General features: G+C 50.8%; 1 protein-coding gene across 3 annotated transcripts in view; it reads right to left on the reverse strand.

Annotated features, from left to right (window-relative positions):
• The window catches only part of Nfatc1 (nuclear factor of activated T cells 1), a 113,798-nt gene that overhangs the window by 38,407 nt on the left and 48,945 nt on the right, over positions 1–26,446 (reverse strand). For all 3 annotated transcript variants that reach the window (XM_052742661.1, XM_052742663.1, XM_052742662.1), the window contains exons 5-8: positions 25,386–25,558; positions 23,454–23,594; positions 13,583–13,638; positions 9,687–9,819 (exon numbers count right to left, since the gene is read on the reverse strand). In XM_052742661.1, coding sequence (XP_052598621.1) covers positions 9,687–9,819; positions 13,583–13,638; positions 23,454–23,594; positions 25,386–25,558 — 503 coding nt within the window. The remainder of the gene's footprint in view (positions 1–9,686; positions 9,820–13,582; positions 13,639–23,453; positions 23,595–25,385; positions 25,559–26,446) is intronic.

The following is a 26,446-nucleotide window of genomic DNA, read 5'->3' on the forward strand; positions in this document are numbered from 1 at the left end:
AGGCCACCGGTGGTTGAATGGTCACTCAAAACAGCTGAGGGCTGCTTGGAGACAGAGTGGCCTGTCCCTCTGGCAGAGAAGTGATCCAAGAGTCATAGTCTGCCAGTCCTTCTCTGAGGTTCCCCATAACTGCCTCCTCAACTGGAATTACACACCACCCCTCACAGCATCCATAGAAACCCTATAAATCTCAAGACTGCCTGGGTCATCTGCATTTCTCATGTGGAGTTGGGAGCCTTGTAGGATGGGGCCTCTTGCTTCCTATTAGTCAGGAAATAGAAAGAACGTGGTGCTGCACAGAAGCCCCAGGCTCTGGTCTGTCTCCTGTGCCAGAGGGAAGCAGGAGCGTGACGCAATGTCTCCATGCTCGGGGGGGGGGGGGGGCAGGTAAGGGGATCCGGGGCGGTGTAGCTCGCCGCAACACTATGGAATGGCACACCGAAAACATCACATTACCAAAGCTGTGAGTTTATAATACACGGTTTATTAGGGAGAGCAAACACATGAAGGATTAATGACAATCTTTCGGGCCAGCTGTCAGGTACAAAGAATGCCCTCATGAAGAAGGTGGGCTGCTGGTTCCTGCTGTGACTGGTCCCTCACACCCAGCACAAGACAATGCCATGTCTGTGTGGCCATGAGAGGTGTGTCATCATGCAGACTTGACACTGTGTGCACTTGACAGCCATCCGCTCTAGCCCAGCAACCTTGCACAGCACAGCCCCTTTCAGGGCACAGAAGGACTCTCACATCCAGGTGCTGGTGTGGGAAGCCCAGTCCTCACAGAGACTATTAGCTGTCAGCTTTGGCCTGGAGTCACCTCAGAGTTTGTGTCTCAGGCTGGGATTCACTGGCCTCCAGGATTCCTCCAGGCACATATAGGTGACACCACCAGGAACAGATAGTTGCTCAGTCGTGTGGCTGGGGAAGGCTCATTCCTGGCCCCATCTCCTGCAGCTCCTGCAATGATGCTCTGTGGACCAAAGAGCACTAAACAGCATCCCTGGCCTCTGGACTTGATACTTCAGCCTAGCAAATGGTTTCCTGTTCCTACATGGCAATAGCAGGTAGAGGATGCCTTCCAATGAGGCCAGCAGGCTTCAGCTGGGTGCCACTGGGCAGGTCATGTTCTACCAACATTCCACTCCTAGCTAGGCCTTGCAGAATTTCACCTCTTGACATGTCCTTCCAGGTCTCTGTGGCTCGGATCTGAGGCACTCTACGGTATGTGGCTAAGGAATATCTGGGCTGAGCCCCTAACTAGGATAGGGCTGTATGCACAGAGAAGGCTCCCAGGAGGTCCATCTCTGCTTGCTGGCCACAGGCCCTTCTGAAGCCATCTACAACGGGAGTCTGGAAATAGGCAGTTCTGCCCAGCTGTCCTAGCTCCCTCTGCTGCCCTATGTCCAAGCTTGCTAGTGGGCAGCTGATTCCTACCACCCACTTCTTATTCCGGAATTGGAGTGTATATTTCACAAACACCCATTGACTCACTTAGGTGAATAGAGAAGAGGCAGCCAAAGGGTCCTCAACAGGACTCAGGAGAAGATGGAGGCTCCTGATTCACAGAGTGGACTTGAACCTGAAGACTGACCACCTAGATGAGGGACATGGTGAGGCCAGCCCACCTGCAGATGAACATAGTGTATCTCTTCCTGAGAGGAGTCTGGGGAATCTCAGCCACACGGTTACGTTGGCTTCAATAACCTCCAGCTGGACTGGAATGTGGCTCAGTGGTTAAGAGTGCTTGCCCAGGGTGCAGGACACCCTAGATTTGACTGCCAGAACAGGGAGCAGGGTAAAGTAAGACCTTTCTCCAAAGCAGGCAAGTGGAACAAGGTGGCTCCTTCCTGGAGTGATGTGGGTATGTCTTTTGTCCCCTCTTGGGATGCCCACAAAATGGGCCTGAGGATACAAAGACTATGCATCTGTGCTTGAGAGACCCCGAACGTATCTACTGTGGACCAGAGCCATGTAGACGGGCCCTGGTCTTTTTTGTCTGGGATCAGTCAAACATCACACAGGCCTTTGTGCAGACAGACAGACAGACAGAATGGTTCCTAATTTAAATGCAGCATTCTGGGGTATCGGCTCCAGCAGCTATCAGCACCTCACAAATCCAGCCATTTTATTTGGGAAAAGATGACAGCTTGCTAAGAAAATACGGACAATTAATCGAGCAAGCTTGCCAGCCAAGTTTCACTGACATCTGACCCTTGTACCCCCAATTCCCTTGCTCTACAGAGGACCCAGCACCTGACAAAAGAGGTGTGTGTGCACAAAGAGAAAGGACACAATTGTGTAGATGGTGCTTTTGTTGGGTTTCTGTTGAAGTATTCTTGCCCAGCTCGGGCCTCAGTGTTCAAAGTGCTTCTGCATACCAAATGGGCAGCCACTACTCACAAATGCAGTCATAGCACATGACACAGGATGGAAACTATCATGACCAATGTGTGATCGATGGATTAATTCATTCCTACAGCCTAGGGTTCATCGGCTATGAGACAGTAGGATCTGTCTAAAAATTCTGAGGAAGAGCTGTGGGTACACAGCCTGCTTCACCAGGCATTCTGGACATCTGTCAATCACAGACTGTGGGAGCCCGCTTTCAGGTTCCTCGAGGCTTTTACCCAGCAGGTCCACATAGAGAGGATGATTGGACCACGGGCCTGAGTGCAGGTGTCTGAGATGGTCTGCACTTGGCTGTGCTGGGGGCGGGGGGAGGTCTTTTGCTCTACCCCTTGGTGTTTTTATAAATGCCTTAGGGCAGAGACAATCAGGGCCCATTGGAATAGGTTCCAGGCCCTCTCGAGGCTTTCTTGTATTTTCTATCTGTTTATCTCCACCCTCTAAATCCTTCTATCTAATATTTCCTGCTGCTCACACTCAAGAAAAGTCTGGGGAACTGTGGGGTTGGTGGGTAAACGCCCCACAACCGACCATACCTTACTTCCTAAGCTCTGCATCTAGAGAAGTTGGGAGAACTTGGATGCCCCCAAACTCATGTTGAAGTACCAATCCTCAATAGGACTATTAGGAAATGGGGCTTTTAGGACTCCCTGGGGTTAGCGACTGATGTTTGACCAGCTGGAGGCATCTTGTCACTGTAGTGGAGCGGGCAGTCAGGCACCCTTGTAGATCCCCTTTCTTGTCTACAGTGAAACCTGACTATAGGCAGAAACAGGCACCGAGTGACCTGATGCCTTCCCATGGCCTTCACAGTAAGCATGCTCGGTACAAGCGAGGACTTCTTCCATCCATGTCCCCTTACTGTCCGCCTACATTTTCAAGCAAACTCAAGTGTTTTGTCTTGAGTTACTTTACCAGCTATACTTCCAGTGCTGGACAAAAGAGGTTTTGTTCAAAGCCTAAAACTCCTAGAAAACAAAAGTCGGATTGTCTTCATGGCAGAGTGACATTAAAGCCTAGTCTCACCATCAACATAAACAGCCCACAAAAGATAACCTGGGGGTAAGATTTCAGGAGTAAAGAACACATAGAGCCATCCAAGTCCAGGCCAAAAGGCTTCACACATCTTGCCACCGAGTGTCCATAGATCCTGCAGGTCAAGGACCCAAGAGCCGGCAGATGGAAAGGCACACCTGCCATTCAGCATGCAAACTGGTTGTGCAGGTGTGTGACTTCCAGCTTCCTGGGAACATGGGAGCCAGTCTCCAGGAGGTCTTAGACCTGGAGCTTAGACGGAGGGATGTATTGGTGGTGGTGGGGGGGTGTTGTGCTCAAGGAAGTTTGTGTTCCAGCAGAATGCACCAAACTGGAGGACAGAAGCTCCGCCTCCTGGGGACTGGAAATGGAAGGTATCCCCAAGCATATGCCAAGGCTGGCTTGTACACCACCTCATTCGGTCTTTTCATCTGTCCTGTGATGGTTGGGAATATCCCCTTTACAGAAGCATCAAAGAGAACATGGAGGTCAGACGTGCCACCAGATCCTAGCTCCCAGCAATGAAGCAGTTCTTGACCCAGCGAGGGAAGGGAACAGCCTTGTGGTCTGTGAGCACTAACCCACAGCCCAAATGGATCAGCTGGGACGCAGCCAGGTGGGGAGGGATAAGGACCATTTATGCTTGATGGCAGCAGTGGTCGCAAAAGGCCATGCCCACCAAAACCATTCATCAACGCCATTCTATCCCATACTGCCGAAGCTGCTCTTGGTGACAGTGACTCCCCCTCCAGCAGCTGGGGCTCAGGGTCTGCGATACTACACAGGACAGAGCTGGGTGGGGCAGCCAAGGACCTGAAAGTACCTCACAGGCAGCATCTGGCAGGCATCTCTGTTGGCAGATCACAGGCGGAGCTACCTTCTGCCCACCCTCCTGCCCATGCACGCCCCGGTGCTCAGTCTCCTTGGGTGTTCAGCTCACTCTGACTCACACTTTTGTTTGTTTTTGGTGGCACATGGCCCTTAGATTTCTAAACAAAGCTACCTTCCTGCCCTCCATCCTAATGGTCTATTGTGTCCTGTAATCTCTCCATGAGAGGCCAGAGGGCAGGGCTCCCTGGGCCTCCCTCTCCAACCCCAGTAGTTGCAGGGTTTCTATGCTTGTGGTTCCTCGGTGGGGGCACAAACGTCACAGCCTTCCTTCCCCAGCAGTCCAGGTGTCCCATGTGCTCCGTGGTTTGCTCTCTCTCTTGTCCTATTATCTTCAAGGCCACCTTCCACCCTTCAGCTCCTTCCCTATGTGAAACCTGAAGGTCCACGGAAGCGTGCGTGCACACGGATGTGCCACATGGTTAAGAGGTCTGCATCTCTCAGGGCCATCATGTTAGCATCAAGGCCAGGGTGCCGCCAGCTCTCCCTCCAGTGTGAGGCCTTCTAACATCTGGGGAGACCTGAGAGACCACAAGGTGCAGAAATGGCTTCTTCTAGTGCCTACCATTCCTCATGGATGCAGAAGGCTCACACAGTGCAAGAGTCCATTGTCTTTATCCTCACCACATTGGCGTCAGAATGAGAAACAGAGTCCCTCCTCACTGGAGATGGATTCGAGAGTTTAAGGGGTCAGTACTCCTTAATCCAGAGGTCTGGTCAGCCCTTGGCCATTCTCCCAAATGTCTACTGACCAGTGTGTCATTTGAACATCAAGGCACACACCCACCACAGTTACAACGGCCAGTTGGTTACTGAGGTCATTAGGAAGTTGAGAGTAGTTAGCACCTGCAGCTCCAGGAACCAGAGACGGCTCTCCCTTGCCCAACCTGACCTCCGCTCTCTCCATGAAGACTTCATTTAGCTTGTAGGAAAGAAATCAGGAAGCAGAGTCCCTAGAACTAACATCGCTTTACACGTCACACATCACACTGTGATTCCTGTTGTTTGAAGTTTTCTGGGCTCTTTAAAGAAGGAAGGCTCAAGCTGAATGATGCCGAGTGAGGGAAACTGCCCTGCCCTTCATCCTAACAGTCTATTGTGTTCTGTGATCTCTCCATAAGACACCCTTGGAGCATGGCAGCCCTCAGCCCCCTTCTCCAGCCCCAGGCTTCTAACAGGAGAGCTACTCCGTGACAGGCAGTGGGGACACAGGCAGACAGCCATAGGCTGTGCACAGTACTGCCATGTCATCATGGTCTCTGCACCCAGGCCTGGGCAGTCACAAGTTGAGGCCTGACATTTTCATTGGAGTCCTGGTCAGGGCAGTGACTGAACTACAGGGCCCATGATGCCAGAAATCCATCATAAGGCAGGGGCTCTGCTTCCATGGTTAGGCCCAGGTCCTCTCTGCTCAAGTGCACCCAAGTCTCCATGATTCCAGAAACTAACGATACAACCAAGAATCTGGCAGAAATAGTTTCCCTGATTTCTCGGAGATGGAAACATATCTTGGCAACTGGTACAGACCAGAAAGATGCACTTATTAATAACCAGGAAGGGTTCAAGAAAGTTCCTTATGGTATTTTATTCTCCAGATCACACATGGCTCCACCCCAGAGTCCATGCAAAGAAATGTGTGTGTGTGTTTGGGGGGGGGGAGCTTAGAGATTCAAGGACTCCTGATCCTAGGAGTTCTGTCCTTGTGGGTGTCACCTGCTCAGGGCTTGCTTGATGACACTGGTCCCGCTGAAGGGCTTTTCCTGTCCTACAGTCATGTACTGTCTCTGACACCAGGTGAGTCTCTGTCCTCACACAGGTCCCAGGGCTGGGGGGGGGGTAGGTATCCCAGGGTCAGGACAGGCAGCATTCACTCTTATCTGCACAACCCTCCCCTGCCTGGGAAGACCAGGGGACTCCTAACTAGCTAAAATAGTTTCAGATGAAGTCACCGAATTTCAAAATCCCACAGTTTAACTTGATTTATTTTCTCATTGTACAGGAACACTGACTTTGGGGGTGTGCTTTTTAAGATAAACCGATTCTCTTCTCTTTTTCAGGTACCCTGTGGATAGATACCAGTTTTTGCCATGTGTGGTTGGGAGAAAGCTGTTCTAGGGGCTCAGACTGGCAGAGATGCTCACCCTGGAACTCAAGCGGGAGACATCCCCATCCCCATTCGGCACTCTGTAATTCTGACATATTAGAATAAGGGCTCAGACCTAGACATTCCTAGCATAGCTCCCATCTCATGACGGTGTCCATCTCAGACCCCACGACTCAGGGAGGAAGACAGTCCATCTTCCTTTCAGGGAGTAAAGCAAAACCAGTGGCAGACAAGTGACTCAGGGAGTCCGGGAGGCCCTCTCTGGCTGGGTCTGGGCACTCGGAAGCCTCCTCTCAGGTTGCAGGTGCTTTTACCATCTGCACCTGATGACTATCCCAGAGACACCACAGGGCCTGGTGCAGGATTTCCAACGGGATGTTCCCATTCTGCAAACGGTGCCTTACGTTCAAGTGGAAACTTTTCCTCTTAGACACACCCCAAATGGGGATGGGGGGAGGCCAAGCTGCCCTTCCAGAGCCACCACAGACCATGCACCAAAGACATCAGCCCCCCAGAACCCAGAGGTCCTAGACACTCATCCTTTTTTCCTGCCACCTGACTCACTGTCACAGTTTACTCTGAGAGGAAGGAAGGAGGATGGTGCAAGGTAGGCGTCAACCAGGTGAGCGTATCATGAAGAAAGCTAGTGGCCAAGAGGTGTCCCTCCTGCTTCACAAGGAGCAGAATACCTTGGGCACCTTGATTTCCAGCACCCTGAAACTCAAAGGAGCCTGTACAAGGGGCAGTTTTGTGCAAGAATAGGACCAAGGTGTCTGATGCAGCCCCTTGAAACATCCTCACACTTAAGTCTGAAGGAAAACTAAAAAATGAGCTTGGATTTCAAATACCTATGGATGAAAATGAATTTCACAGGTAGGGTTTAAAAGGATTTATTCCTGTTTTCTCAAATACCTAACAGCATATTTTATGACCTTAAGAACCTGTGTCCACAGTGGTCACAGATACGTAAAACACAAATGTGCATGAAGCCCACTTAATAATACAGGAAGACTTGGGGCAGAGGGGAAGACTTGTAACTTCATAGCCCGTGTCTAGGGAGCAAAGTATAAGCGCTAAGGTGCCAGGTTAATTAAGAGCCTCTCACGTGCCCTGGAGGGTCTCCAGGACTCAACCGCATCGATCCGAGAATATGGGTGCTATGAATACAGCCATTTGTCATCATCAGCCTTCACAGAGATATATATCCCAGAGCAACAGATGGCACAGAGCATGGAGGGTGAGCGCCAGACAGAACACGGGACACGGGAGCTGGGGTTCTCCATGTGTGTGTTTATTTATTTAAAAAAAAAAAACCAACACAAAAACACATGTTGATAGCCAGCCAGGCACCAGGCAATGAGTAATGCTGGGGATTCAACCCTACGGTGACCAAGGTGTCTCTGAAGGAGCTCACAGTCTAGTAACGGTGTCGAAACATGGTCAGTCCCTGGGTCCATGCTGGTGGTGGGCAGCCATCTTGGGGTTGGAGGCAAGAGTCGGGGCAGCAGATGAAAAGGCTGGAGAGAAGTCGGGACCATAGGGCTGAACCCTGAAGGGCTGAACCCTGAAGGGCTGAGGAAGGCCTGCACGGCACAGGAGGCTGATGGGTGGCTGGCAGGTTCCAGCAAGAGGCTGCGTGGCCTGTGGGAGGCAGACTGGTGCACAGCAAACCCAGTGTGGAGGGGGCAGCCAGCACGCCCTGATGCCGCATCGGTGTGGGACGGCAGTGTGGGAGGCATCGAGGAACTCAGCCACCAAGCCCTGGGGCCTCACTGTGCACAGCACCCCGCAGAGTCCTCTGACACAGTGCTGTTTACTACACTGAGCGCCCGACATAACCCCCACCAAGGGCTCAGAGATGCCATCAGACAGGGGAAAATTAATCTTCATGATGTTTCCACAGCGTTTCAGAAAATGGTTTTTTTTTTTTTTTTATCTCTATAAGGTTTAGACCTTTGTAAATTTTAGATCAGCCATGCTGGAAGTATAATCAGGACACAATCATGGCACTTTCAAAAAAAAAGATAAAATACTTGTTTTTGTAAGAAAGACTGTACATTATTTCACAAAAGGAAGAGACTTGCGGAATGAACTCCAGAGCAGGGGCAGGATGGGGTGTGGGCAGCTGTGCAGGGGTTCACCCATGGCCCTCTCACACTGCTTACACGGATGCCCTTGTATGAAAACTTAACAGTTATTGTTCTAGTTTTGAAGGGCATCCCTAGGGCTTGCCTGATAAGACAGTTGATTTCAGCATGTCAATACCAGTTTTTCTTACTGTCTAAACTATTCCAAACGCCTTTATACTTCAAAAACAAAAACAAAAAACCCAAAACCTTAAAAAAAAAAATCTTGATTTTACTAAGATAGCAATACGGCTGCTGTATAATTTCCCTCTTAAATGATATGAATATCTGAAGTTTTTAGGGGGGAAAGCAACAATATAAAAAGGTTGTTGACATAGCTGAGCTGACTCAAAACACAATAGAACTCAGGATAACAACCCACTCTGTTCTCTGCACACACATCCTGCCACAGGAGAATGGCCTGCACCACACAGGAAACCCTGGATGCCTGGGACACACCTTTCTACAAGCTTAGGGAGTTTTTTTTTTTTTTTTAAACAAAACAAAAAAAAAGCCCACAAAAAAAACCTGGTATTTTCTTAAATAAAACACCCTAGAAAGTTGAAAAGGTGAACTGATCATTTCTGAATGAAAAGAAGCCATTCCCAAAATGAGTAAACTCACGCAGAAGGCCTTCCACCTGAAAGTGTCACATCACCAGGGGATGGCATTATTAAGTGGGGACACACTGCATGCTGTGTGGAACCATCACCATGAGAACAAAATCATGTATGTCCCCCAATGACTGTGGCAGGCTTATTTTTGAAGCTACCTACAAAATTGCTCTAACAAATACTTTTTCTACCCCATAGACTCACAGAGGTTAGCTATATACCCAGACCTCATCAGCTCCTGAGCGTGGCAGAGCTGCTTGGCCTCTGCGTATTTGCAAAAGGCTAGCAAATGATCACCCCAGCATGCACCAGTCACAGGAAAACACACCCAGGCTTCGATTCTCTTTGAGTAGGTGGGCGACTTGGTCTTGTGAATAGGCTATCACGTGGTGTGAACCAGCAACACAGCCACACTGTTTTTATAACAACATCCTCTCCCAGCCTCTGTGGCTTAGTAAAAGCCTCCTCGACGCTCACTTTCAGAGCTTAAGGTTAGAAAGACAGCGTTACCATTGGCAGGAAGGTACGTGAAATGCTGGTACTGGCTTCTCTTCCGCTTCCCGTTGCAGACGTAGAAACTGACTTGGACAGGACTGGTTATTCTCTGGTTGCGGAAAGGTGGTATCTCCACCACCAGGGAATTCTGGGAGGAAAACAGCAAAGAGGAACCAGTCAGGACCTCACAGACCGGGAATGCTTTGTACTGAGGTACCACTGTCAACTCAAACAACTGTCTGTCCCTGACAATCCAGAAGACCTCTAAGGTGACTTCTGTGTGTGACCTGTTCGTGTTTGATCACGAATTGGCCACAGTGTGTACTCACAGGGAAGAGGAGCCCTGAGTTCCCACATGGATAGAGGGTGGAAGACCTTTATGCTGGAACTGAGCCCAAGAAGAGAGAGAGAGCCCATGAGCATCTCTCAGAGTGGAGTTGCCTCATTGCTAACTGGGACAGCAGACTCCAAGGATGACTCCTGCCCCAGCATCCAAGGCCCAGTGCCCTTTAGACGAAAAGAACTACTCCTACTTGTAGGAGGCGCTTCTTGGAGACATGAGAGGGGGCATTCCTTGTGGACACTGTCTAGAGTGGAGTTGTAACAATGGCCATGATGTCCCGCCAGAATCTCCAGTTTCCTCAAAATGAAGACAAACAGCTCTCAGTCTGGGGCAGTGGAGCAGTCGAGAACACAGAAGATAAAACTGTACATCTTTGTGGTGGCTGGTGCTTTCTTTCCTGTTTTTAAGCAAAAAACTACAAGCTTTTTCACGCTCTTTCAAGGGCAAACAAAAATGCAAGCCATGAGTCATTGGCACTGAGTGGAGACACCCAAATGAAGACTGTGAGCTGGGGCGTCCCGGGGTTGCCTGGTGAACCCCATGCATGGCACAGCTACCCTGAGGAGGGTCAGTGCTGCAGAGTCTATACCAGATTTCTGCTGGGAGTTTCAAATCCATGGAGTTTCTTCAATTTGTTTCTTTCATGTGATTTTAGTTTAACAGGCCAGGAAAAAATATATCGGAAAAATCCATGGTATCATTTCTTTTGTTGAGGTAATTAACCATAGCTTGTTATAATGGTAGCAAATCAATTGCAGCCAACTTTATTGAGTTATGTTAATAATATAACCTCGGTACTAGAAACAGAAATTGGAAGAACTTCAGATCCAGCCTCCTTTAGTACAGAGGGAGCCTGGTGCTGAGAGCCTTTAGATACCAGCACCAGGGCAGGGCTGGCTAGGGTGCTCTCTGGGCTCTGTCCTCTGGGATCCATTCCCCAGGACACACTCACTCCAGCAACCTGTTGTAGCTGACACACTGCCTTCACTTCATATGGAAGAAATGAGGCTGGGGGAGGGGCAAGTAAGAGCTGGAGGAGGGAGCCTGCCCTGTGCTTGCCCATGCTACATGGCCACCTTTGTAGGAGGCTGCCCCAAACTGCGGCGACTCAGATCTGGCCCGTGTCCGGCTTTTAGCAGTCTTGCTGTGAAGCTTGGGTTCAGTCAGGTGAATGACAGTGAATAGACTGTCACTGGGTGGTTTTTAGGACTTGCTACATTGAAGGAAGCTGCAGGTACTGCTGGCATTTGATGTCGGCAGCTACTACTGAGTCTACAAAAGAAATGACTCTTCAGAAGGAAGAAAGGAAAAGACGCAAAAAGATAGATCTTGTTGATGCTCAAGCTGAAGAAGAAAGAAAGAAAGAAAGAAAGAAAGAAAGAAAGAAAGAAAGAAAGAAAGAAAGAAAGCTGAAGACAGAAAGAAGGAAGGAAGGGAGGGAGGGAGGGAAGGAAGGCAAAAAGAGAAAGAAAGAAAGAAAGAAAGAAAGAAAGAAAGAAAGAAAGGAAGGAAGTAAAAAAAGAGAAAGAAAGAAAGAAAGGAGGAAGAAAGAAAGAAGGAAGGAAAGAAGGAAGGAAGGAAGGAAGGAAGGAAGGAAGGAAGAAAAGAAGGAAGGAAGGAAGGAACCTCTGGGACCCCGTGGAAGGAATGCAGAAAGGCCCAGAGGGGCAGGCTGTCCCTGGCAGGTCAACGTACTTCAACCCTATACACAGACCACTTCCACAGGAGCTCTGCTCTAAAATACAGGGAAGGAAGCCGGAGGAAATGGGACCTGGAATCAAATGGTGGGAGCTTGTCACATTGTCAGAGACAATAAGGGCTGCCGCTAGCGTGGGCTTGAGGAAAAGTTCGTATTCTGAGTTGGATGCAATGTATAACCACATACACAGCAGAAACCCATTTTAGAATATCTGCAAAAGCAATGTGTGTGCAGTGCATGTATGTTTCTGTGTGTGCCTCTACGTAGTGTGTGTTTGTGTGTGTGTGTGTTTGTGTGTGTGTGTGTGTGTGTGTGTGTGTGTGTGTGTGTGTGTGTGCTACTATCTTCAATATTCCCTTAAGGGTACCCACCCAGGGGGAGGGAGGAAACCAGGCACCTCAGATGAAGGTCTAATGTTTCACCTTAATGAACAAGCATCACCCTGGCCAGGGAGGACTTTTCCATCTGGCAAATCCTTTGAAAGGTTTCTTGAGAGTGCATCAGTACCTGGAAGAGTACTGCGGTAGCAAAGCAAAGATGGTTCGTCTGATGGAGTCACCTAGAGGACAGGCAGGCCACCTGTGCCTGCTGCAGGTGAAGCCAACACCCTCTGACTGCCATGCTAAGGGGAGCCTTGACCACCTATCCACTCTGTGAGCCCCATTACCAGCATCTCCTGTGGATGTGACTCTTGCTGCCCAATGTTCACAGGTGGCCCAAGAGAAAAAGCCCTTTACTCACATTTACCCAGGGCTTCTGAGTCATTTAAACCCTACTTCCACACACTCAGGACACAGCAAAGGCTCCCTGTGTCCCGTGTTCACAAGGACTCTGCCTAGACGATTGCTAGAGAATTTGGGAGGATTTTGGATGTCTTTAAAAACCCTACTGCCTGGCTATAGTGTGTTATGTTCTTCAGAGACTGGACAGAACACACACAGAACTCAGTGATGGTTTTCTGACTTGTCTGAGCTGATAATTGCTTTAAGCATCCTTGGCCTAATGTCCAGTTCAACGACACTGTTGGGGTTGGGAATACAGGTCAGTGGCAGGGCACTGGCCCAGCATGTGTGCCCATTAGTTCAACTTCCGCCACTGCAAAAGCCAAGCCAACAAGAGAGAAGACTGTGAGAACGGTGGAGACAGACTGGAGTCAGCAAACAAGACCCGACTCCACTTTGTCTCCAGTGGCCATTTCAGATGGAGACCAAAGTCTGGAAGGACAGAAACCAACCGTCAGAAACATGCTGGAGTCGCAAAAAGTGCTGCAGACAGAATTAGCCAATCACAAACAACGATGGCCCGATGTGGAGGTGAAGAGGGAGCACAGGCAGGTGTCTATGAGCAGGCAGGAGAGAGACTAATTATGTCACCCACAGGTCACGCCACACATTCACCATCGCTCATCAGCAGACCCAACCAGCAGATCTAAGCTATCCAGTTAGGTCTACCCTTTCATCCATGTCAAGTTCAAAACAAGAGTGCAAGGTAGCTGAGGCATTCTCTGGAGAGGGTGGTGGCAAGTCACACAGGCTGGGTGGCATGTCCAGGCAGGTGCTGGATGTCCATGAATGAGGCTTAGAATACCAAGATTTCCCGGGGGTAGACCATTAGCAAGAGGAGATAGAACCTGGCACTCTAAAAGGGAAAACACACACAGCACAAAGAGAACTCAAGCTCCGTCCAGCCAACCTCTGTCCTCATGGTCACTGTTAATCGTCCCAACGCCATCCTAAGAGCATTTGTTTGGGCAAGGGATATGTGGCATATTTTCTCACCACCTCTGTCTACTTTTTAGCATTTCTTCATTTTAGCAAACAGGAGCCCCAGGCTGGCCTCCAGTCCCTGCTTCAGGATTCTAGTACTTACTGGCTTGCACAGGTCTCGGTCAGTTTTTGCTTCCATCTCCCAGACATGGTGGCCATCTGGAACAAAGGGCAGGAAGAAATCTGTCACTTTGTGTGGGGATAGTCTGTCTTCAGAACCTTCCAGGTGACCCAGAAACTGAGGCTCAGGGAGGGGAGAATGGGAAGGAATGCTGTTGTCAGTGAGTCCACACTGCCTAAATGCTTAGGGTGTGGGTCAGGGCAGTGCTCTGGGTCCCCTAGACATTTGGCCTTTCCAGTGGCAAGCAGTGTCCTGGCCCTCTGTACTTAGTAAAGTCCAAAGACTATGCTCAGTGTACCTTTGGCGTAGGAGGGACCCACACAGTTGAGGGTGTTTATAATGGTCCATCCCTGTGTCCATGTTCACATGCATCTTATTGGCTCCGGCACACATCAAGGAAGGATTCCTACACTTCAGCCTCTTCCAAGGGAGGGAAATGCAGAAGAGAGGCAGAGGCAGGGAGACCCCTGATCCCAGCAAGACATGACATGTGCAGAGCACAACCTGGCTCTGCCACTTGGTGCCATTTCCCCCCGGCTTCCCATCTGTTTTGGGAGAACTCGGAGCAATGCCCTAGCCTCTGCTCAGAGGAAATGCTGAGGAGATAAGAAAAGCTTTTCTTTGGCTATTTTGTGCCACATCAGGACCTAGAAATGCAAAACACGTGGTATTTTTAACCTTAGCCCAGTGGCCGTTTGCATGTTTAAAAAAAAAAAAAATTGAAAGGCTCCCATAGGCACAGTGAAAGAACTTATTGTTCTCAGCTGGCGATGAGGTGTGGACCCAGTGCTTAGAGGAAGGGTGTCTGCCACTCACAGACTCTGAGTCCCCAGTCCTGCCGACAGGCCCATGACCTGGGGACAGCTGGCTGGCTACCGAGCTGACAGATATCCATCCCAGCTTTTATCTTCTCCAAAATGAAGTCAGTTCCTGAGATGAGCCATTTTAGGCACACGCCGAGTTTTTGCTTACACTCCATTTGTCTGTCACTAACCCCGCATTACTGATAAATCAAACACCAGCTCCTTCCCTCAGTGCTGGACAGTGGTGGGTGGAGGGTGGAGGCACAGGGTGGAAACGTGAGTCATCAGAGGCTCCAAAAGCCACCCAGCCTCACCAGGCCACATCAGCTTCCAAGACGCCCCAGGCCCTGAGCAAGTCACCTATCAGATGAGCCCAGGACTGGATCCCAAGCCACATCCCTCAGGGAAAACAACAGGACACTAAAAATATACCTGGCCATCCCTAGAGCCTTGGAATGTCTCGAGCAGTGAACCCCCCTGGCCCTGGCAGCTCAGGGTCTTCAGCCACACATGCCAACATGTAGTCACGAGGGCCAAATAGGAATTACCCACATGCAGTTCTCTGAACATGCTCCGGCTGTGGGGTCCAGCGGCATGCTCTGTTGGTGAAGGCTAGGCTTGCCCTTCATCGGGGAGAGGCAGCCTATCTGTGCATCTGAAATCTCCCAGGGCAAGGCTACCCTCTGGCCCCCAGAGAAACGGCAGCGCCTCTGCCTGTACACAGGCACACCAGCTATAGTGTGGGCCCGCATCAGCCTGGAAGCTCCTACCCAGCCTGAGAATCATGTGGAGAAGGCGCAGCCTTCCTGTCCAAGTAGGAGAGACAGCAGTTAAGCTGGAGAAGGAAGGAGGAAACCGAGGCGCTCTCTGGAGGGAAATTACATCGCACATCCTTCAAGAGTTTGTACAGTAGCCCTGTCACCTCTGAGAATGCAGAGAAGCTCAACTCAGCTCAAATTCCCGAGAAGGGTGTTTTGTAAGTTCAAATCATGTGGCAAGAAGTTAATGAAATGTAGGCATACAGGTGGACTGGGCACTCAAAAGAAGGAAGGTCTTTCCCCCTCTCTATCACAGTTGCCTGTGAGGGAGGCTCCCTCCATCAGAGTGGCTGAGAAGGGGGCCATCGTGAGTTGCCGTGACATGACCGGCCAGCTCCATGCCTACCATCATCAGACAAGGCAGAGCTCCATTCCTGTCTTCTAAGTCACACCAGAGTCAGGTCACCCACCAGATTCCGTTTCCCATTGAGATATGGTTCCTTGCAGCCACCAAGATGTATGTGTTACTGTCAATCACCCTCGCCCAGGCCAGTGTGTTCAAGGCACTGGTCCCACCCTTCTGGACCCAGGTCCATCTGCAGTTGTCACACAGTGAGGAAACTGAGTGGTGGTTCTTCCTGCTCTGACACAGCTGATTGGACTTTTGAATGCACACATGGCAGGTTGCTTCTAACAGGAGACGAGGGGCCCAGTGAGGTGGAGATGACCCTTTATACTCCCGAGGAAGTCATCAGTGTCAACTGGACCATCAGATGAGCCCATCGCATCCCCAACTAAGAGCCCAAGCTCAGAGGCACATTAACATAGCACTGTTCAGAGTTTAGCCTCTACCAGGCAGGGAGCCAGCCGGCCATCCTAAAAGGGCCTTTGTGTCCATCTTATCAGGAGCTCCCTAGGCTCCCAGTAGGAAACTGTGCTCCAGTTCAGAAGTAAAAATATTCCAAATCATTAGGGAATTCCCTGCAGCATGAGTCATCGGAAAGGCTTCCCCACCACACCCACCCAAGGTTTCCACACAGCCAGCCTGCAGGTCTGAAGCGGCTTCACTGGCTACAGAATGCTGCTGCCACCACAGGCCCACAGGCCAGTCACACACCAGGGACTGAGCCACTGTTTCCAGCTGAAGTTTCCTCAGGAGTGGAGGAGCTTCCTGAGATATGTTTTGCCTCCTCCTCCTTGGGGTGGGGCAGGAGGCCTCGTCCTTCTTACACTGCATCTGCATCCCACCAGCCTCGAGGCAGGGGCATGTCCAAACACTCCAGCATCACCAAGTACTAGGATGGATGTGTTATGAGGCTGGGTGAACACACAAAGGTTGTGCAGAGCTGGACCATAGAGGGGCTCTGAGCATAGACAGCCTGGTATGCACATGGGTCCTCTAACCTTCTGTGGACCATGCAAGCTAGTGGACATGGATATGAGGCCCTTGGCTCCCCAGAGGGCTGTCTTTCCCAGGTTAGGAGGGTAGTTTTGCACTCCTCAGCGGAACCCCAAGGTGAACAAGACTGCCCAGCCTTTCATAAAACAGCCTGGTGGCACCAGGGAGCTAAGAACAGAGCATGCCCAGGTATGCACCAGGAGGAAGGCACAGGCACGCACAGAACCTGGTTTATGAATGTTCACAACAACTTCATTCACGATGCTCACAGAGAGTGGAATGATCATGTCTATCTCTTGAACAACCTATCTATGTGGCCTGGCCACATGGGGATACTGGTCAGTCAGAGACATGAACAGAGCACTGGGATCTAATACTAGGGGGATAAAAATGCCATTCTGTGAAAGAAACCAGACGGCAAGGCACCGACAGTCTGACGATTACTGACAGAAAGTATCCCCAAGGCAAATCCACAAGGTGCCAGGAGGGGATGGAGAGGGGAAGAGATGATAGCTTCTCTAGCTCTTGGTGGCTAACATAGAACACCTGAAGCTTGGTGTGATTCAGCAACCACTCTGTCCCAGGGGAGGAGGGGGTCTGGTAGCAATGGTGCCATGTGGGAGTCTGTGTGGAAAAAGTTCCATGGCTAGGCAGGATGCCAGAGGGATGAGGGCCAGGCTTGCCCTTCACAAGGGGTTGTTTGGCTGACTAGCACTCTGTTCACTTGCAGGGTGAACCCCCCCTTCTTACACACACACACACACACACTCACACGCACACGTCATCCTTCTCGCTAGACTCCACCCCAAGAAGCCCAGGATCTCCCACATGGCCACTCTGATAAGTACTTCCAGTACTGGAACTTCAGAGACACACCCAGCCACACCTGTGCCACTGCTCATGGAAAAGGGACTTCTTTCATTGAGACTGAAGTATCCTGGGCACAGAGCAGATAGCCACAGGACCACTGGAACTGTACTCTGGGAGAGATCTGTGTGTGTGTAGGCTACAGGCACTAGGCAGAAAGGTGTCACCCAGTGGGATTCTGAGTGCAACTACCATATGTGATCCTACAACACTCAAGGCAGAAGAAGAACTAGATGGTCAAGGACCAGCTGCTCATGTGTAGGGACCCTATATGGCTTCCATCTTGAGACGGTGGGTTCACACTGCCCATGAAGCCCACTAGCAATGCCCAGATTGCCATCATCAGGATATAAAGCAGACTTCTCCTTCTATGGAAGCCTCTGGGCAGACCTCTCCTACCATGGAGACCCTTGGGCAGACCTCTCTTACTATGGAAGCCTCTGGGCAGACCTCTCCTATCATGGAGACCCTTGGGCGCACCTCTCCTACCATGGAGACCCTTGGGCAGACCTCTCCTACCATGAAGACCCTTGGGCGAACCTCTCCTACCATGGAGACCCTTGGGCAGACCTCTCCTACCATGGAGGCCTCTGGGCAGATGAGTCTACTTTCTGAATGCCCAGGGTGAGTCTATCACTGCCTTTCTAAATGTGTTTCCTCCTGAGACTCTTAGAAATGCTGTCTGTGTGAAGGATTATAGATCCAGTCCCCCAGATTCCTTCCTTCACTGGGTCAGTGATTTCTGGAACCATGTAGACCTGGGCATGTCTGTAAGGCAGAACTTCAAGGGTGTTCTATCCCCAAATCTTGCTGACTGAGTATGCAAGCAGCCACATGGAACCTTGCCTGACCAGGTCAGCACAGTGGTATTTTTATGCCCATGATGAAAACTAGCACATGTGTACAGGACTGATGATGTACAGAGCCTGAGGGCAGACACTGTCCTCTGGCCTGGCCCACCCCAGCACCATGGCCAGGGAATTGGAAAAAGGCAAGCACTTTCCAGCTGGTCATGGCTTCAGGGTATGTGTAACTCCTACAGCTGACCCCGAGACACCCAGTGAGTAAAAAAGCCCTCAGCAGCTGCATCTGGGGGACTTTGAGAAGTTCTTGAGGAAGCAGAAGAGAAGAGGCCTCTGTGGTCCCATGGCCTGAGGTGCGGAGATTATGGATAGGAGATGACTGGCTGCCCATAGGACCACTACGGGAACTTCACTTCCATCCCCGTGGGGGATGAAACATGGCTGGTTGTCTCTGACTGTAACAGGCACGTGGTGGAAAATGTCAGGGAATCTGAGATGCCCCTGCTCAGCACTTCAGGTGACAGGGACATTCCACAAGGGGCCAGTGGAGTACTTGGTCACGTCACACATGCGCACACTAACATCACCACACACACAGACACACACCTCATGATGCACTGACATGCGTACACATTCACCCACACTCAGTTAAACATTAAACACTGTCATATACACATATCATGTATATACTGACACACATACCTCATGTCGGGGACACACCTCCATACTGACGCTCTCTATTCCCCTGAACACTGTCTTGAAGCCCTAGATCTCCCTGGAGGCTGCTTCCTAGTCATGAGATAGTGTACCCTGAAGCCTGTGGTCATGAACAGGTTCATACTTTAAAAAACCAGAAATGAGCAGAGACTGTCAGCTATATGCACTTGGCTGGAGACTGAGGGTTCCCAGCTATGTGTTCTGGCCAGGAGTGGGTGCTACCTACAGAGGGGTCCCTTGGAACTCACTACAGTTAGCAAGCAGGCTGAAAGTCTGGGGGGAGTCACAGCACATGGCATATGCAGAGTTCAAAGTTCCCAACCCTCTCAGGACCCGCTGTCTTCAGCTGCCCTCAGGTTTCTCTTCCTCAGCTTAGCACCTTCTCCTCTGGCAAGCCCTAGGACCAGCTCTGTTCCCAGAGAGACACACCATGATGAACTGTCTCTGCTCCATCCTCTTGGACCCCTTGGCTGGGTGGTGACGGCACTTCCTCCTACACACATTCTTCTAGATTCAGGAGGATCCACATCGGCCCTTCTACCCTGAGCCCTTCCACTCCTGTGGTTCACCTTCTCTCTGGCTGACATCACAGCACATTCCCATGGGTGTTCAAGCTGCCCTGCTCTGCAAGGACAAGGAAAACCGGCCAGCAAGGAAGTGGAATCGCCATCTAAGCACCTGCCTTACGTCAGAGGGGACGAATGTACCCGCTTGCCACTTGGTGTCGCTTCCCAAACTCGACCTTCTGTTTGCCTGCTCCACTATCAGCCTACCCATGCCTGTGTCCTTGCACCAAAACCTTCCCAAGGAAGAGAGGAAGGGTCAGTTTGTGAAGGCAGACCTGTGGGCCGCAGAGGATATTGGGTCCGTGCTTTGGGGATAGACTTATCTCGGGACATCAGAGGGCAGTGCCGCTGAGGAGCAAGTACAGAAGACGGAATGAGGAGGGTCAGGTGTCATCTGTCTGTGTCGGGGTTTGGTTGTGCAGACATCTAGGTTTTGGCACAGTTTCAATGCAGTAACAGAAGCCCAAACAGACTTCAATAAGGCTTTTAAACAGAGCAGAAAGTGAGTTTATAAAGCTAGACGTAATGCCAACATCCGGAGTTGGGTAGTGCCCTTAGAAATCAGCACCTTCTGTTCAACATGGGCCAATCTCCAAAGAAGAGTGAGCCTACCTCAGGAGGACATCTTTGGTTTTCACTGCCCAGGCATCAGACACTCTCATTCACATACAAACGTGCCACCCAGCCTATATATCTGAAGACCCAGCCATACTTGGGGAGACAGCTGGCCTGTCATCTCCCATGCCAGACTCCTGCAGTATTTGGAGTAGATGGGTCAAAAGCTGCCCGAACATCTGACAGGACATGTGGCCCCATGTGGCGAAGGCCCACAAACCTCACCTACCACCTCAGCTTCCTGGACAAATATCCTCCAAGGATTTCCACCATCAGACAGTGTTTCCTGATACTCCGGTATGAACTTTTGACCTCCACCCTTGAAAGAAAGTCTCATTTCAACCAGTAACCAATTGCCTGACATGATGAGGAAGCCTGAGAAGAGGCACAACCCCTCCATTATGGATAAGCCGGAGCCATGTGCTTGATGCCCTGTGGTCCCCATCCCTCCCAGAGAGTTTCAACAGATGACCCAGGAAGGGGCCAGCCCCAGAGGCCATAGGGTAACTTCCTTTAGCTGCTGAGTGCAGTGGCAGGGGGGTGTGTGCATACATAGTGCAGGAGCTGGTTGCCAGGCTCTACCACCCCTACCCAGGTCACTGCAGCAGAACAACACCCACCCCCACAGTCCTCCTGGCAGGGGACCACTCTGATGAATCCATAGAACCGTTGAGTCACTGAACATTGTGACCCGGAGCACTGGATGGTGGCCCACAGAAGAGCAGGGTACCTGTGACTCAGGCGTCCCACATCACACAGGGAAGAAACATTGGAACCCAACCCCTGGCTATGGTCCTGATTGCCTGACTCAGTGATGTCCACAACAGTCACAGCCACGGGGTGGCTCCTTCCAGAGCGGCCAGCCCCACCTGCCCAACTCACAGCTTCCACACAGCTGTCGCTCCTCACATCCAAGTGTGGTTCCTCCTGCAAGCAGCAGTTTAAAAACAGAACTTTAAAATGGACCAGACATACTATCAGAAGACCAGCGTCCAGCTCTGCTACTAATTCAAATGAAGCTCAGTGGTTTCTCAGAAAGAAACAACTAGATAAAGCTTGTCTCCACAGACCTCACATGGGATGGTAGGTTAATGATGGCATTTGCTTAGAAAACCAAATGTAAAAGAAGAGAATTATGCAGATGTTGGTTTCCTGCCTTCAGAAAAATACCATTTGCATATACACACCTGAGTGGATACGCAAATAATCTAATTATAAAAAAAATGAAACAACAAACACCATCAGGACACAGAACTGCAGTGTTCTCACATTTAAAAGCTCACAGCGCTATGTGCATTTGTGACAGCTACTCAGTTATTGAACGCCTTATGTAGACTAGACATCAACTGGAACCAGTGAGGGTAGGTCAGGGACTCAGCATACAACCTCATGGGCTTAGCTTTAAGGTAGGAATAATCCAGCGAAGGGGAGATGGGGCTTCAGGCGGGATGCAGTGGGCGCTCGTGGTCGGTGGAGGGCTGCTCACTTAGCAGGCAGAAGATGAATCTTTCCACTGTATCTTATTGCTGCACCATGCCAGGCTCAGACCCGGCTGCCTACTCTTGGCCACAGTTGAGAGCTGCCCAGTCTACAGCTGTGCTCAATTCTCCTGTGCGGAAGGCACCTCCCCAGGGCCTCCCCAACCCGAAGAACCACAAACAGGCAGGAAAGCTGGCTGGACCCTGCCTTGTGACAGAGCCACAGGGGCTGTGGCTCTCCTCGGTGTGAGCACAGAGATCTCACTGCATAGAGGGCAAAGCATTAAGTCTGTGCTTCCTGTCCGACAGGGAGGCATGCCTGAGGTTCCAAAGGTCAAATGATTTCAGAATCAACCTCCCCAGAGAAGGGTGTGGACACTGCTAACTCTCTTTATCATTGTACTTAGTTGGGTTTTCTTTATAATTTAAAACATATTTTCCAATTATATGCATGATTACAGAGGCGAGCTGAGTTAACTGTGAAAGCCTATGTTGATTGAAGTGCTTAAGTTTCCTGTGAATGGTGCAAAATCAAGATTCCATTATGGAGGCTATTGAATGCCTCAGTGCTCTCTGGTGATTAGGCTAAGTACCGGACTGACCACCTCCAAGAAAACTCCAGTTGGTAAGAAAGAAAAGGAGGAAAAGCCTTCAATACACCAGCCTTGAGTAGATGCTGCCCTGGCTGCTCATGTGGGTAGGGTATGGTATCCCTGAGAAAAGCCATCTAGAAGACCGGGGTCCAAAATTCCAAGCTCTATACAGTCTTTGTAGAGGAGGATAATTGCGGCCGTGTGCCACTCAAGAGGCTCATGCCCAGCTCACCTCTTCTTCTCTGAAACTAAGTATCAGTGGACTAGGGTCTTTCTCTTGTGCCCAGCAGCTTCTTTGGTCAGCGCAGCTCTACCGAGTGGCTGCCTCCATCTGGAGCCAGAAAGGTTCCCACTGTTCGGGGAATGATGAGCAACTCGGACCAGTGTCTAACTGAAGTGACCTTGGCTACACTCCCGGTCCCCACAGGTCACACAGACACAATGGCTCCCGATGTAAAGAAAATGCAAACACAGCTTGCATTGGGCCACACCCCTTCTGAGCTCCCTCCCCACTGGTGTCTGGGACTCATAAGACATTTCCATCGGGGGCCAGTGTGAGCAGAAGGCTACAGCTGAGGCAGTGATAGTGCCATGCCTGTCTTCTCATGGAGATCTTCGTAGGGTCCATGGATTCCACGGAGAGGGGATCACACTCACACACATGGATATGGTACTGAAGGTCCCAATGACAGAGTGAACACCAGCTTGGGATGTGATATCCATGATATGGACACCCAGAAGGTCAGCAGGCCCATACTTCTATCCACTATGGTACTAACCGGCACTTGTTCAGGGGACTGACTTCCTAGAGAAGCCAAGTGAGCTCTCCCTCAGGTAGGAAAGGGAAAGGGGGAAGGGCGAAATGCAGGAGAAAGAGCTGGCAGAGCACAAAACAGGTGGCAAGCCTGGTGCCCACTCTGGCCAACCAGACGACCCTAGCAAGTAGTTTTCAGATGCCCAGCCTGCAGGCTTCCTTAACAGAGGCAGTGGCTCTCGAAAGTCTGGGCCTGGAGATGCCAAGGTGGACTTCCACCTGACTCTCAGCAACACAAAGACTCCAAAGGGATCAAATCACAAGCGATACAGAGCTCTGTGAGCTGGGGGCTACCTCTGCCTGGTGATTGCCCATGCTATGACCAAACACCCTCACGCAGATGGATCATGCAGGTGGAGCGTTCACATCTTGCCAACCCAGGAGCCAGTTTCCACCCGCACCAAGAGCAGGAGCTCATCCAGCCACCCTGGAGAACATACCTGGAGCCTTTTCCACGAAGATGACCTTCGAGTCTTGCAGAAAGTTATGGCCAGACAGCACCATCTTCTTCCCGCCAATGACTGGGTAGCTGTCCGTGCTCTGCTTCTCCACAAGGGGCAGCTCCTGGGCCGACCGCTGGGCTGTATCAGAAGAGGTGAGAGTTGAGTAAAGCTTTGTCTTTGCTGCCTGGAGGAACCCTAACTGGCATGCTTGGCCCCAGGTGCTGCCATTTGACATAACTGTTCAGATTCTCTGGAGACTGACCAAGCCCTGAACTTTGTAGGGGGCCTCAAACCGTATTATGTGGAAGACCATAGGCGTGCTGCTCCAACTAGGGTCAGGAGTGTAGCAAACCCATCAGGACGTGGTCCACGGTAAGAATGGAACACTGTCTTCTGTAGCTGCAGGAAATCTGACTCCTACTGCCGGCCCCTGGAGTGGAAGGGCAGTGAGACCCTCGGAAGAGCTGGATAGGAAAGCTAGTCCTAGTGTTAGCCCTGAGCCTGGGGACAGGGCCAAAGTGCAAAGCTTGACAGGTAGCTGAGAGAGACCAGGTCGGGATCAGCAACTTCATGAGGGTGGTGGATGAAAAGGAGGCTGTAGAGGCCTGGAGGAGGGGGTGACACTCTCAACACCTGTGTCAGATGGGTGACCTCAGACTCCCTTGAATCAGACAATCCAGGCCAGGGAAGAGTTCACCTCATAGGGAAGAAGATCCAGCCTTAGAAATTCAGGTCTCCAGTGGCTTGAGAGAGAAGGGGACAGGGGGCAGAGCCACATGGTTTCAGTGTGTGTGACTAAGGAAGACCTCACTTGTTCCCGGGGAAGTAGGGATTAGCTGGGTACACAGGTGGACCTGTTTCACAGTCCAGGGGCCACAGACAGAGGACTGTGAAGAACTGGGATGTTCAGCATGGGACTAAAGACCCCACCATGGTGGGGGTCTCTTGGGAGACAAAGCCAGAAGAGCTGGAGAGGGACTGAGGGCACTGAAGACAAGCAGCAACAGTTGGTGGAAACTGTGTGTCTCCTCACAGGTCTGGCTGGTCCCACCAGAACCCAGGTCTCAGGATGGGGAAGGGCTTCAGAAGGCAGCGAAGCTGACGGGATGGGAACGGACAGGTTTCCAGGGACATGGCTTGCGAACAAGGGGCCAGCCAAGCAGAAGAGAGGACGGCAGAAGCCACCCCTGTTCCTTTCCGAGGCCAAGGAGCCCTTTGCCACGTTCTGGTGGCCACCGCACACACTGAAGGCAAAAACTTGGTACCACCAGGGACGATAAATAGACATACAGAGTTTACAAAATTCAGGTTTGGGACGTGGTGGATGGCCCGTGGCAGAGCTTTCGTTTACTATGCGTGGGGCTCTGAGTTCCATCCCCAGTAGTGTGTGCTTGTGCGAGCATGTACACACACACACACACACACACACCCATCACCTCCCCCCCACACACACACACAGACTGTGGAGAAGGAAAGAGAAGAGAAGGAGAGTAAGGGAGATTGGGTATAGCAAAGGGAAGAAGAGAAGGAGGGAGAAGAGGAGCCGGGTAGGAAAGAGAGAAGAGGAGCAGAACATGGAAGAGGAGAAGGATGAAGAGGAATTGTTTCAGTTTGCCCAGTCTGGTGGCTGCCAAGCCAAACTTCCTTTTCTCAATTTCCCCCAAATAAAGAGGGAATAAGTGTAGACACAGTCAACACAACTTTGCTTCATGACAAACGTTGCTTTTTTAACGTCTGTAGCTGCCAGGGGCAGGAATGCTGTGTACTCTGGTCAGGTCCTAACCAGCTTCATGTGGAAATATATAACCCAGACGCACCCTCTTACGGAGACACAGAAGTTGGGTCTCCTGCGGGGGTGTTTGTATTCCCCAGGAAGCAGACTGAAACAGACCTTTGAAAGCATGGTTCAGTTCCCAAGTTACCACTTACAGCACTCGATGGGGTTTGAGGCAACCTGGAGAGACAGCGTCCGGCCATTGGGCTGTGGGATGTGAACTCGGAAGACCAGCCGCACCCTGGTATTCTTCCTCCCGATGTCTGTCTCCCCTTTCCTCAGCTCGATGTCTGAGTTTCTGAGCTTCAGGATCCCAGCACAGTCGATGCTGCCGGAAACAAAGGCCATGGCTTGGCTTTAGGGCCCAGCACCGAATATGAGGAGCACCAACCATCTGACTGCCAGCCCAAAAGACTTAGCCCGCCTAGCCCGTTCCTGCTGAACACCCGCCTCCCTGAGGAGAAGCTTATGGGGAGGATTACAGCGTCCATGTATGCCAGCAGGGGGAACTGGGCAGCTATGTAGACTGTAGTCTCCACCTGGGGCCCTGGAGATCAGACACTCGCCGTCCCAGACATCTCAGACCCTGCAGAACAGCTCTGAGAGGAAAAGCCGGGAAGGATGTGCCTTCCTGTGTGTCCTGTAGTGCTCCAGCTAACATACTCAAGGCCTGGGACATGATTCCTTTTGCTCACTTTGATATCTTCTATGGTTTGTGAAACTTTGCTTCTAAGATTTCCCATAACTTTACTTCATAATTTCATTCAAACCTAAAGTCCAGTAAAATGTTCCAAACATTACAAAAGTCTTGATGTATCAAAACCAATACTTTCTCTTTCCCCATATAAGAAGAGAACAAGCATGTATCTCCCACATCAAGCAGTGGTGTGGGGACCTGTAGGTCAGCACACACACAAATGTAGCCTTCGGAGCATGTCTTGGGCTACGTGGCTGTGTTTGCGGATGGTTGTCCCCCTGTCTCCTGCTGGAGCATGCTGTGGTACAATGGGCACAGGAGTTGTGGCTGACCCTGGTTCCTCTGAGATGTTCTGGCTCTGTCCTGTCCTTGGGAAATTTGGATTATACAGCCAGAGAAGAGAGCCCAAGGATCGACAATGAAGTCCCAGTGAGTAAATCCCTTGGGTTGGCGAGAAGTTGACACACATAGAAAGCCTTCCCTTTGTCCTTGTCTTAGAAGGCTTAACGTTATGAAGAA

Source organism: Peromyscus californicus, unplaced genomic scaffold (assembly GCF_007827085.1).
Source record: "Peromyscus californicus insignis strain IS unplaced genomic scaffold, ASM782708v3 Scaffold_17__1_contigs__length_78620276, whole genome shotgun sequence".
Taxonomy (NCBI): Eukaryota; Metazoa; Chordata; class Mammalia; order Rodentia; family Cricetidae; genus Peromyscus; species Peromyscus californicus.